At 43.0% G+C, this 13,862-nt stretch overlaps 1 protein-coding gene across 1 annotated transcript in view; it reads right to left on the bottom strand.

Moving 5' to 3' along the window:
* Nucleotides 1-11,407, bottom strand: part of ttyh2l (tweety homolog 2, like) — a 109,778-nt gene extending 98,371 nt beyond the window's left edge. The window contains exons 1-2 of the mRNA XM_038988250.1: nucleotides 11,120-11,407; nucleotides 2,655-2,827 (exon numbers count right to left, since the gene is read on the bottom strand). Of these exons, the coding sequence (XP_038844178.1) occupies nucleotides 2,655-2,827; nucleotides 11,120-11,248 (302 nt within the window). The 5' untranslated portion in view covers nucleotides 11,249-11,407. The remainder of the gene's footprint in view (nucleotides 1-2,654; nucleotides 2,828-11,119) is intronic.
* Between the last annotated feature and the right edge of the window lie 2,455 nt (nucleotides 11,408-13,862).

Here is a 13,862-nt window from a genome sequence, read left to right as displayed (position 1 = left end):
AAATAAACATTTTATTATGCATTTCAAAATAAGATAAGATAGTATTTCCTATATGGGTAGTAAGCTGAATGCTCTGTGATCCTGTTAAGTTACAACACAAAGTCACGTTTGCAGTCTGGCCCCAGACAGTGAAGGGTTAACACATTTCATATCATAATACTAAGATAGTATTTCCTACAGGGGGGTAGGTTGCTGAATTGTGTGAGCTTTAAAATGTAAATGAAGTGACGTTTCTATAGGAAACAGAGAGCCGTTCAGAGCCCAGACATTCAAGAGTTCACACAGTGCTCCTTGGTCAGGCTAAGTAGCATCATGCCATAGCACTTAGCACAACAATAGGTTTGGTGTAAGAGAGACCAATCAGTGCTGGGCTGCCCCCCTCCTGGAATGTAATCAGCTAACTAACTCAATTACCTTCAGCACTTAGAGCTCTGTCACAAGATTAAGCTCAACACAGTGCCAACTCAATCATGCACTTTGGGAGGGGGAATCATTTGTTGTTCTCTTTCATTGGGAGGAGGAATCATTTGTTGTTCTCTTTCATTGGGAGGAGGAATCATTTGTTGTTCTCTTTCATTCGGAGGAGGAATCATTTGTTGTTCTCTTTCATTGGGAGGAGGAATCATTTGTTGTTCTCTTTCATTCGGAGGAGGAATCATTTGTTGTTCTCTTTCATTGGGAGGAGGAATCATTTGTTGTTCTCTTTCATTGGGAGGAGGCATCATTTGTTGTTCTCTTTCATTCGGAGGAGGAATCATTTGTTGTTCTCTTTCATTGGGAGGAGGATTCATTTGTTGTTCTCTTTCATTCGGAGGAGGAATCGTTTGTTGTTCTCTTTCATTGGGAGGTGGAATCATTTGTTGTTCTCTTTCATTCGGAGGAGGAATCGTTTATGGTTCTCTTTCATTGGGAGGAGGAATCATTTGTTGTTCTCTTTCATTGGGAGGAGGAATCATTTGTTGTTCTCTTTCATTGGGAGGAGGAATCATTTGTTGTTCTCTTTCATTCGGAGGAGGAATCATTTGTTGTTCTCTTTCATTCGGAGGAGGAATCATTTGTTGTTCTCTTTCATTGGGAGAAGGAATCATTTGTTGTTCTCTTTCATTGGGAGGAGGAATCATTTGTTGTTCTCTTTCATTCGGAGGAGGAATCATTTGTTGTTCTCTTTCATTCGGAGGAGGAATCATTTGCAGGTCCTATAGTGATGAGGTGGGCAGCCCTACAGGTCCTATAGTGATGAGGTGGGCAGCCCTACAGGTCGTATAGTGATGAGGTGGGCAGCCCTACAGGTCCTATAGTGATGAGGTGGGCAGGTCCTATAGTGATGAGGTGGGCAGCCATACAGGTCCTATAGTGATGAGGTGGGCAGCCATACAGGTCCTATAGTGATGAGGTGGGCAGCCATACAGGTCCTATAGTGATGAGGTGGGCAGGTCCTATAGTGATGAGGTGGGCAGGTCCTATAGTGATGAGGTGGGCAGGTCCTATAGTGATGAGGTGGGCAGGTCCTATAGTGATGAGGTGGGCAGCCCAACAGGTCCTATAGTGATGAGGTGGGCAGGACCTATATTGATGAGGTGGGCAGTCCTACAGGTCCTATAGTGATGATGAGGTGGGCAGCCCTACAGGTCCTATAGTGATGAGGTGGGAAGCCCTACAGGTCCTATAGTGATGAGGTGGGCAGCCCAACAGGTCCTATAGTGATGAGGTGGGCAGGTCCTATAGTGATGAGGTGGGCAGGTCCTATAGTGATGAGGTGGGCAGGTCCTATAGTGATGAGGTGGGCAGGTCCTATAGTGATGAGGTGGGCAGCCCTACATGTCCTATAGTGATGAGGTGGACAGCCCAACATACAGATCCAAAAAGGGACTTTCTGCTTGTGGCAGTGAGACAATGCACAACTGCACATTGTGAATGTTGCAAACCACAATCTCAGAGGATAAAGGATAACGCCTCAATGGACACTGTTCTGTGCACACCCAGGACACGTGAATAGATAGTGTAGTGTAATGTAGTGTAGTGATAGTGTAGGGTAGACAGTGCATAGTCTGCTTTAGACACAATGAGAGCAGGACTGTCATCAGTGAACATGGTCAGTCACAGTGACCTCAGTCTACAACATCCTGCATCAAAGTGGGTCAGGCCAAAAGTGACCATCTGGTCTCTCTCTCTCACCACCATAGCAGCATGTCAGCCTCTGTGTGTGAGTTAATGAGGTCAGAGGTCAAATCCTGAATGTCAAAGATCACATCAAAGCCTTTTCCAAGAACACAGGAGGGCGGTCTAGGGTTGTCCAATTCCCCTCCTGGAGTTTCACTCCAACCCTAAACACTTTATTTGACTAATTAGCTACCGGCCAGGACCTTGATTAGCTAGCTGTGTTACATCCCTATCACAGAACCAGAGTTGTAGAACCCTGATCTAGACACTAAAGGAGCCCCACATACTAGATTTGGTTTGCTTCTAGTGGAACTTGGCTAGGTGAAGGGAACGTCTGTGCCTTGTATACTCCCTTTAAAGACCTTGGCTTGTAATTCTGTAATATAAGATAACACCTCTAACCACACCCGGGACAGACTGAAGAAAGGCCCCTGTAACACTAATACTGTAGTACACTACTGTTAGATACAAACAGTTCCAGTGATACTACTCACCATAGGATGAGTCCAGTGATGACAGCGGTCCAGGAGACACAGCAGGAGTCAGGCCTCTTGGTCTCCTCCTCCTCCTCCTTCCTGCAGCAGCACACACTGGTCAGGTAGACAGACAGCAGCAGGAGGCTCAGGACTAGTCCAGCAGCTGATATACAGGCTAGGAAGACCAGAGACTGGGGGAGGACGGGGAGGGAGGGAGAGGAGAGGGAGGGAAGGGGAGGAATGGAGAGGGAGAAACAGAGAGATGAGCATGTTATAATACATTTGTTATTGACTAATAAGAGGACAAATACAACGGTCACACTTAGAGAACTCATTTGCAAAGCACCATTTCTTCAGACAACCAGTATATATTATCATGTCAGGTCCTGAGTTGATACAAGCCCTGTGATTGGTTACTTTGTAGAGTGAACCCACTCTGATGGAAAGGGAGACACTGGAATCAAGTGAGACTAATATGAAAAGATATACTGGGTCAAAAGTCATGTTTGTTTCATCAGTCATCACCACTAGCATGTCTCTGTGTGAAGCCAGAGATAGGGTGAGAGAGGAGGGGAGGGAGAGAGAGATGGGGGAGGGGAGAGAGAGAGAGATAGAGACAGAGAGACAGAAAAAAAGAGAAAGAGAGACAGAAAGAGAAAGAGAGTGAGAGAGTGAGAGATGGGGGGGGGGCTCACTGAATACACCCCAGGATCATGTTCAGTAGGGCACAAAGTAGCAAATATTAAAAATAAAAAAATGAACATGAAGGTTTCTCATTGGACAAGTCTAGGTATTCCTTCTCTGTGTTATCAGTTTGGTGTTTAATGAACATGACCTGGAGTTGCTGGTTTGAGAGATACCTGGGGTCTATTGGACTACTACTATTAATATTTGTCATTCAACAGACACTTTTATCCAAAGTAACTTACAGTCATGCTCGCCAACATGCATCCATTGTACGTATGGGTGACCCCGGGTATCTGACCCACAACCCTGGTGGTTAAAGCACCACGCTCTACCAGCTGATCCACACAGGAGTTGGGGTGTTAGGGGGGGAAACAGTAATGATCAGAGGCTGATGGAGTTTCAGCTCAACGTCAGGTGACAAAGCGGCCTCCCTCCAATCTTGTGATTCCCAGACTGAGGTTACCCTCAGAGCATGAATGATGAAGGGATAGCCAGGGTAGGAAAGGAGAGAGAGCGAGAGAGAGAGAGCGAGGGAGCAAGCGAGAGAGTGAGAGAGTGAGAAAGCGAGAGAGAGAGAGCGAGAAAGAGAGCGAGAGAGAGCGAGAGAGAGAGAGCGAGAGAGAGCGAGAGAGAGAGAGAGAGGGGTATAGAAAGCAGAACATGGGGGGTCTACTGTAGCCATATGTCTTTGTTTTTGAGATTAGGTACGCCTGAAGTTTGTACCTTGCATTTTGATGAAAGGTGATGAAAGCGATCAAACATAGTGTACTACACAAGTACAACTACACACATAGCCATTTACAGAAGTACAACTACACACACAGCCATTTACAGAAGTAGACAAAAGTGCAGCCCATGGTTTGGAGTGTTGAGGAGTTCAAAATTCAAGAAGTGAAATCAAAGCCAAGTGAAAGCATGGGATTTTGGCCAAATATGGTTGACTCTCAAATGGCACCCTATTCCCTATATAATGCACTACTTTTGACCAGAGCCCTATGGGCCCATGTTGTTTCTCCACACTCCTACCTGGCATGGTTTCATGACTCTAATAAGGTACTGTTTGTCTCAACAGGCCTTATCAGGAAGCTACCTTTTATTTTCCTGACTCAATTTGACTGATCAAGTTATGGGTTCTGGCATCATTTTCGGACCGCGGTCTTGACCAAGGTTGCAGACTCAGACAGGGCCGGGCAGCGGAAACTAAAGACGCATGTATTATTTCTCATCCAACCAGTGTCTAAATCAATGTAACTACCTGTATTTGGGGCTCCCGCGTGGCGAAGTGGTCTAAGGCCCTGCATCTCAGTGCTAGAGGCGTCACTACAGACACCCTGGTTCCATTCCAGGCTGTATCACAACCGGCCGTGATTGGGAGCCCCATAGGGCGGTGCACAATTGGCCCCATGTCATCCGGGTTTGGCCGGTGAAAGCCATCATTGTTAATAAGAATTTTTTCTTAACTGACTTGCCTAGTTAAATATAATAAATGTAACCATGTAAGTCATTGAGAACACATTCTCTTTCACAACAATGACGTGGAAAGTAAGATGAAACTGCTATTCAAACTCCTGTGGTAAACTTCTGGACTCAAACAGAGTTCAACTGTACCAAGTCATTAAAGTGATCATATTCTGGGCTCTGTCCTCAATCCCACCTCTCCATCTGAAATGGTCCCGTTGTTCCAGAAGGATGTGCCAACAGGAGGAAGGTGCACATTGTTCAGAACTGCTTTAGAAGATAATCTGACAGTGTTACACATCATGTAGTCTTAATCAAAGAGGACAGACTACGGTGTTACACATCATGTAGTCTTAATCACAGAGGACAGACTACGGTGTTACATATTGTGTAGTCTTAATCACAGAGGACAGACTACGGTGTTACACATCATGTAGTCTTAATCACAGAGGACAGACTACGGTGTTACACATCGTGTAGTCTTAATCACAGAGGACAGACTACAGTGTTACACATCATGTAGTCTTAATCACAGAGGACAGACTACGGTGTTACACATCATGTAGTCTTAATCACAGAGGACAGACTACGGTGTTACATATTGTGTAGTCTTAATCGCAGAGGACAGACTACAGTGTTACACATCATGTAGTCTTAATCACAGAGGACAGACTACGGTGTTACACATCATGTAGTCTTAATCACAGAGGACAGACTACGGTGTTACACATCATGTAGTCTTAATCTCAGAGGACAGACTACGGTGTTACACATCATGTAGTCTTAATCTCAGAGGACAGACTACGGTGTTACACATCATGTAGTCTTAATCACAGAGGAAAGACTACGGTGTTACACATCATGTAGTCTTAATCACAGAGGACAGACTACGGTGTTACACATCATGTAGTCTTAATCTCAGAGGACAGACTACGGTGTTACACATCATGTAGTCTTAATCTCAGAGGACAGACTACGGTGTTACACATCATGTAGTCTTAATCACAGAGGAAAGACTACGGTGTTACACATCATGTAGTCTTAATCACAGAGGACAGACTACGGTGTTACACATCATGTAGTCTTAATCTCAGAGGACAGACTACGGTGTTACACATCATGTAGTCTTAATCTCAGAGGACAGACTACGGTGTTACACATCATGTAGTCTTAATCAAAGAGGACAGACTACGGTGTTACACATCATGTAGTCTTAATCACAGAGGACAGACTACGGTGTTACCTACTTACACAAACAAACTAAATGCAGAGACCGATTACACAGACAGACAGTTTCCCAGTTTGGCCGGAGAGAGAGAAGTGAATCTGTTAGCATCACACTACCTCCATTGACCTGTCTATTCAGCAACACAGGTCAATGTCACAATGTAAAGTAGTATAGAAGTACGACAACACACAACAGCAGCATTCACAAACACCCCCCACACAGAGAAGTGATGCTGCATGCTCACACAATCACCAGGCTGTGAATGATAACAGCGTAGAACATGTGGTTTACAACATCAGTCAGTAAAGAGGTGCTTTATGACAAGTTTAGACTCATTTCTTTCCCACCTGTTGACATCAAATGGAACTTTTGTGTTTAGCCTTGAGGTACATGGAGAGAACTCGAGCTGAAGTTATTTTCAAATAGGCACTTAGAGATGCCAAAAGCATTTGACAAACTCTACAATACATACAAATCACAAGACAAAATCTAATCAAGGCAATGCAAAACCAACTAAATTACTGCACAATACATACATTCTAGAAAAACAGCCACATTCCTCAGAAAGTAGTTCCCCAATCAGTATTTTAAATTGCAATTGGACGCTATGGGACTTTAATGAGGACCAGCCAACCTTTTTGATACAGGAAGCAGTGATCCATATTAAAACTGTCGCCTGTTATAAAGTGAAGGGCGCCATTCAAATATTTAAGAGTAGTGGCTGCTGCAATCTGGTAAATAGTGTCACCATAGTCAAAAACTGGCAGGTAAATTGACTGTACAATCTGCCTCCTGCTGTTTAGGGAGAGGCAATATCTATTTCTAAAAAAGAAGCCTACTTTAAATCATAGCTTTATAACTTGCTCATCCGTATGTTTCTTAAACATTACGTCAATCCAAATGCTCAGATATACAGTATATAGATGGGAACCTGATCGATGGAAGAACCATCCAATGAATAAATACGTCGTCCATCTGACATTTGTGGAGAGAGAATTAGAGAACAACATGTCTTTAGTCTTGCCCGCAATAAGTACAAGTTTTAAACCAACCAGGGCTTTCTGTAAGGTAACACGGTCAGATTGCAGCTCAAACATAGCCAGGCCAACAGTTGGGGGTTGGGGTCAATGGCATATATAACAGTGTTGTCTGCATACAGATGAATATTACAAGTTAACAGACCAATATTATGTATATAAATAGTCAAGATACCAGGTCCCAGTACCGACCCCTGCGGTACACCTTTTGTAATATCCAGGAAACTAGACTTAACACCATCAGAAATCCCACATTGAGTCCTGTCTGACAGATCATTGCCAAAGCCAGAAGGTTTGGAGAGAAAGCAGTTGTGCATGTGTTGGAGGTTTGTCTCTGGTCTGGAGTGTAGTGGTAACCAGTGTTATGTAGTGGTAACCATTGGTAACCCGTGTTATGTTGTGGTAACCAGTGTTATGTTGTGGTAACCAGTGTTAAACAGTGGTCCCATGTGGTTCAGTTGGTAGAGCATGGCACTTGCAATGCCAGGGTTGTGAGTTCGATTCCCATGTATGCAATCACTACTGTAAGTTACTCTGGATAAGAGCGTGTATTTTTTAAACCAGTTTTATGTAGTAGTAACCAGTGTTACGTACTTATAACCAGTGTTATGTAGTGGTAACTAGTCTTATGTAGTGGTAACCAGTGTTATGTCGTGATAACCAGTGTTATGTAGCGGTAACCAGTGTTATGTACTTATAACCAGTGTTCTATAGTGGTAACCAGTGTTATGTAGCTATAACCAGTGTTATGTAGTGGTAACTAGTCTTATGTAGTGGTAACCAGTGTTATGTCGTGGTAACCAGTGTTATATAGTGGTAACCAGTGTTATGTACTTATAACCAGTGTTCTATAGTGGTAACCAGTGTTATGTAGTGGTAACTAGTCTTATGTAGTGGTAACCAGTGTTATGTCGTGGTAACCAGTGTTATATAGTGGTAACCAGTGTTATGTAGTGGTAACTAGTCTTATGTAGTTATAACCTGTGTAATTTATTTATTTATTTTTATTTCACCTTTATTTAACCAGGTAGGCCAGTTGAGAACAAGTTCTCATATACAACTGCACACTGGCCAAGATAAGCCTATATAGTGTTATATAGTGGTAACCAGTGTTATGTAGTGGTAACCAGTGTTATGTAGTTATAACCAGTGGTATGTACTTATAACCAGTGTTATATAGTGGTAACAAGTGTTAAGGTGTTATGTAGTGTTAACCCTTGTGTTATGTAGTTATACCCAGTGTTATGTCTTAATAACCAGTGTTATGTAGTGGTAACCAGTGTTATGTAGTGGTAACCAGTGTTATGTAGTGGTAACCAGTGTTATGTAGTGGTAACCAGTGTTCTATAGTGGTAACCAGTGTTATGTAGTTATACCCAGTGTTATGTCTTAATAACCAGTGTTATGTAGTGGTAACCAGTGTTATGTAGTGGTAACCAGTGTTATGTAGTGGTAACCAGTGTTATGTAGTGGTAACCAGTGTTATGTAGTGGTAACCAGTGTTATGTAGTGGTAACCAGTGTTATGTAGTGTTAACCTCTGTGTTATGTAGTTATAACCAGTTTTATGTAGTTATAACCAGTGGTATGTACTTATAACCAGTGTTATATAGTGGTAACAAGTGTTAAGGTGTTATGTAGTGTTAACCCTTGTGTTATGTAGTTATACCCAGTGTTATGTCTTAATAACCAGTGTTATGTAGTGGTAACCAGTGTTATGTAGTGGTAACCAGTGTTATGTAGTGGTAACCAGTGTTATGTAGTGGTAACCAGTGTTATGTAGTGGTAACCAGTGTTATGTAATGGTAACCAGTGTTATGTAGTGATAACCAGTGTTATGTAGTGGTAACCAGTGTTATGTAGTTATACCCAGTGTTATGTCTTAATAACCAGTGTTATGTAGTGGTAACCAGTGTTATGTAGTGATAACCAGTGTTATGTAGTGGTAACCAGTGTTATGTAGTGGTAACCAGTGTTATGTAGTGGTAACCAGTGTTATGTAGTGATAACCAGTGTTATGTAGTGGTAACCAGTGTTATGTAGTGGTAACCAGTGTTATGTAGTGATAACCAGTGTTATGTAGTGGTAACCAGTGTTATGTAGTGATAACCAGTGTTATGTAGTTATACCCAGTGTTATGTCTTAATAACCAGTGTTATGTAGTGGTAACCAGTGTTATGTAGTGGTAACCAGTGTTCTATAGTGGTAACCAGTGTTATGTAGTGGTAACCAGTGTTATGTAGTGGTAACCAGTGTTATGTAATGGTAACCAGTGTTATGTAGTGGTAACCAGTGTTATGTAGTGGTAACCAGTGTTCTATAGTGGTAACCAGTGTTATGTAGTGGTAACCAGTGTTATGTAGTGATAACCAGTGTTATGTAGTGGTAACCAGTGTTATGTAGTTATACCCAGTGTTATGTCTTAATAACCAGTGTTATGTAGTGATAACCAGTGTTATGTAGTGGTAACCAGTGTTCTATAGTGGTAACCAGTGTTATGTAGTGGTAACCAGTGTTATGTAGTGATAACCAGTGTTATGTAGTGGTAACCAGTGTTATGTAGTTATACCCAGTGTTATGTCTTAATAACCAGTGTTATGTAGTGGTAACCAGTGTTATGTAGTGGTAACCAGTGTTCTATAGTGGTAACCAGTGTTATGTAGTGGTAACCAGTGTTATGTAGTGGTAACCAGTGTTATGTAATGGTAACCAGTGTTATGTAGTGGTAACCAGTGTTATGTAGTGATAACCAGTGTTATGTAGTTATAGTCAGTGTTATGTAGTGGTAACCAGTGTTATGTAGTGGTAACCAGTGTTATGTAGTGGTAACCAGTGTTATGTAGTGGTAACCAGTGTTATGTAGTGGTAACCAGTGTTATGTAGTGGTAACCAGTGTTATGTAGTGATAACCAGTGTTATGTAGTTATAGTCAGTGTTATGTAGTGGTAACCAGTGTTATGTAGTGGTAACCAGTGTTATGTAGTGGTAACCAGTGTTATGTAGTGGTAACCAGTGTTATGTAGTGGTAACCAGTGTTATGTAGTGGTAACCAGTGTTATGTAGTTATAGTCAGTGTTATGTAGTGGTAACCAGTGTTATGTAGTGGTAACCTCTGTGTGAACATCTCTGTGTGTGCCCCTGATCTCTGACACTGTGGCTACGTTCCAGGACGTCTTTCTGCAGTCACACTGCACATCTCACATCTCAGAACACTGCTATGGTGTGTAATGTGGCTATTGACAGGATAAACACTGTGTGGTGTAGTGAGATATGGGGCTGTGTCTAGCAAGTGTCCTGGAGCAGGAGTACTGATCTATATAGGATCCGTTTTGCCCCTTAGATCACAATGAATAGGATTACATGGACGGGACGGGGGGCTGATCCTAGATCAGCAATCCTATTCTGAGAAGCTTAACACATATTCATCTGTGGAGCACTACTGCAATAAAGAAGACAACCAGGAACATGCCCAGACTCAGACACTGAAGGCTGGTAGCAAACAACCAACCAGCCAGATTGGCACTAGTTTGGCTACCAGTCTTTTTAGCTAACATTCCACTCCTTCCCACTAATTTGCCAAAGACAGGAGCGGCAAGGAGTGGAATGTAATAGCTTAACAGAGAATGCAACCAGGCTAGATAGGCACACTCATTCTTTGCAGCTGGAGATGTCAATACTAAAACGGATGTGATTTCATGTGATGATGTGTCCACTCTGCTCATAACTTTATTTTGCTACGTCCTATTGAACATGCCACAGTGATGATAGCAGAGAATAGAGAGAATAAAGTGTGTTCACTTCATTAAAAGTTAAACTGTGCAGAGTTGGTGCGGATGGAAATACATCCTATAGCAATGTGGGAAATTACAAGAAAATTTAAAACATTCTTCAGCTAAAGACAAATTATGTATTTTATTTTCCAAATAAATTGTTAAATCTTTGACCAACAAAGTCGTTTTCAGATCATTTGCCTAGATATGTGGGCTGTCAGTGAAGGTCTTTCAGTGAGCCCTCTCTTTAGTCTAGAAGAGAAACGTGGCCGCGCTTTACGCGCAGTGGGTAGTAGGTACCAACCTGCTGGTAGCTCGTCTCCCCGGGTCTGAAGGTGTTATCAACGGGCTGGAAGGTGAAGTTGAAGTGGGGGAAATTGTGCAGCCAGTAGGTCCACCATGGAGCGATATAGTCCAGCCGTGCCGTGGCCATTCCTTATTACAAAAAGTGCTTCTGGACCCCTAAAATCTCATCCGAGAACTCGAGACCCCGTCAGTATCCTAATCCTCGGTTCTGTACAAAAACAAATCATGAATCCGCGACTTCTTGTTGGAAAACACTTTACAGTGTAGAGCAGGAGAATAAACAATACAAAACTACTTCCTTGGACTCTTTGCTCTCAGAACAAAGCATAACAACAGCATTATCTCGGTGGTCCCGTGTCGTGTTCTGCAGCTAGACAGCTGTTTTAACTTCTCGGAGGCGCGCTCACGGGTAAGCTCGTTCCAGTAGAAGCCGCTTCTTCTGACTGGACCGCGCGACGCGCACTCATCCAAGGCACGAGACTGACTGACGATAGCGCCCTTCAATACACAGTGCGTGACCGGTTTTAAACCATTTACAGCTCCGGTCAGAAAGTATAACCTAGTGGGAAAGGATATGGCTACAGTGAAGACGATGCGGTTAATACATTCAGGTCATGAAATTAAATATATAATGATGATAGTGGTATTAGAATAAAACCCATAGGCTATCTTATATCTGGTATAAAACTGCTGGTTATTAGAGCAGAATTTATCTCATGTAATCCGACGGCTAAAGCTGGATAGAGCACTACAGTAGTGAACCATTCATGAAAGGCTGTGGTTTGTGTGAGTGTAGGTTCTGATAATGCCTGTAAGGCTGGCCCAGCACTAGGAGGCTTGCAAGCGTTTGAACGGAGGCAGCGCTAGGCCTAAACGTGCTACGTGGTCAATCTGTCGTCTGTATTGGCCGTGCAGTATTTACGGTGATAATTATTTTTATTTTATTTAACTAGGCAAGTCAGTTAAAATAACAAATTCTTATTTGCAATGACGCATACCCCGGGCAAACCCGGAACACGCGCACTGGGCCAATTGTGCGCCACCCTATGGGACCCCCAATCACTGTGATACATGTGATACAGCCTGGATTCGAGGATTCGAACCAGGGACTGTAGTGACGCCTCTAGAACAGAGATGCAGTGCCTCGGGCGCCACTCGGGAGTCCGTAATATGGCCTCTACAGAAGTCAGGACCCTCATACTTATTGCGCTCCGCAGAGCGAAGCAACAAATTCAACGGAGCTGTTGTGAAGGAAGTTGTCAAGGAAGTGAGTTTGTGTGTATACAGGACCTCCCAGCCGCCCCCACCTACCGTCAAACAATCACACCAATGCGACCCTATATGGAGCCCACCGCATTGTTACAACATTTGGGAGGCTCATGGCGATGCGGTACAGAGTTCAAGTTGGCCTCTGCAGTATAAGTTGGCTTTCAGTTACATTGGTTTATTTTACAAAATAATTGAATTCTGTTTCGTAGCCCATGTGGGAATTATTTTTAACAGTGCCATGTCAGGACACAACAAAAAAAGGACATACATTGAAAAAAAACGAGGCTACATCCATTTGATTTGGGCCCTAAAAAGTTTCATGCGACACGCACCAGATGTTTCCCAGGGTCTGCTAACTGCCAACCTCGTTGTGGTTATGGGCCATTCATGTGCTCATGGGGAAAGTGGGAAACGGTGAAGTCGGAAGCAATAAATCCAACAACATGAATGCACCAGTAGCCCATTCACGATTTATTTGACTATTTAAAAACCCAATTCAACCCACATGTGGAAGCAATGCATTTAAAATCATTGAGGATAACACAAAAACCCGTTTAACAAAGTATTTCCATTGGGATCCTCTTGCAGGCCTGCTATAAACATGACCATGGAGTAAAGTGTATGGATGCATGGATCGTGTGTGTAGTGCTGATAGTACTAAGGTAAGTAGACTGTTACACACATGTTATCTGATGTGTGCTGGCACGATGTTACTCAGATGAACATGCATGAATGACTAGGCCTGTGTTTGTGTATAGGCCTATCGCCGTGTCAGTGTGTCTTACTCCGTAGGGCACGGAGTAGATATTGCACAGAGTAGATATTGTCATTTTCATGTGAGCTGTTTTACGGTCAGCTCAATGTAGGCTGATGTCTAGGCTACCAGCCACTTGATTCATCTTGATAACTGATAAGATGCCTCCTGACATCAGTAACGGAATGCCTTATAGGTCTGCACCTGCTCTGGAATCCATAGGAAGTCCTGGGAAACTACAGGTGTACTGTAGTATCTATCTATCTACTCTAATCATCATTTGATTGGGTAGTGGAGAATCTATTTCACTTCACATTAGTAATCCTATTATTAAAACATACACAAACATTTTCTGGGTTTCTGAGGTCAATGAGATCAGGCCCACCATTAGACCTACAACAGAGCCAGAGAGAGAGAAAGTGTGTGTGTGAGAGAGAGAGAGGACAGACAGACAGACAGACAGGTGTAGTTGAAGCCTGACCTCTGGTGGAGATTAAAGAGAAGTGCAGCAAACAGATATGAGTTGATTAATGTCTCTCTCTTTCTCTCTTAGAGACTGACAAGGAGAGAATGAACCAGAAGGTGGCAGCACAAGATAGCTCATGTAACCTAGTTCAGAGAGGGAGAGAGAGCAAGAGAGAGCAAGAGAGAGAGAGGGAAAGAGAGGACTGGAGAGAGAGAGAGAGAGAGAGAGGGAAAGAGAGGACTGGAGAGAGAG

This window comes from Salvelinus namaycush, chromosome 3 (genome assembly GCF_016432855.1).
Source record: "Salvelinus namaycush isolate Seneca chromosome 3, SaNama_1.0, whole genome shotgun sequence".
Classification (NCBI taxonomy): domain Eukaryota; kingdom Metazoa; phylum Chordata; class Actinopteri; order Salmoniformes; family Salmonidae; genus Salvelinus; species Salvelinus namaycush.
Note: the sequence above shows the minus strand (reverse complement) of the source record. Positions and strands in the feature narration are given on the sequence as shown.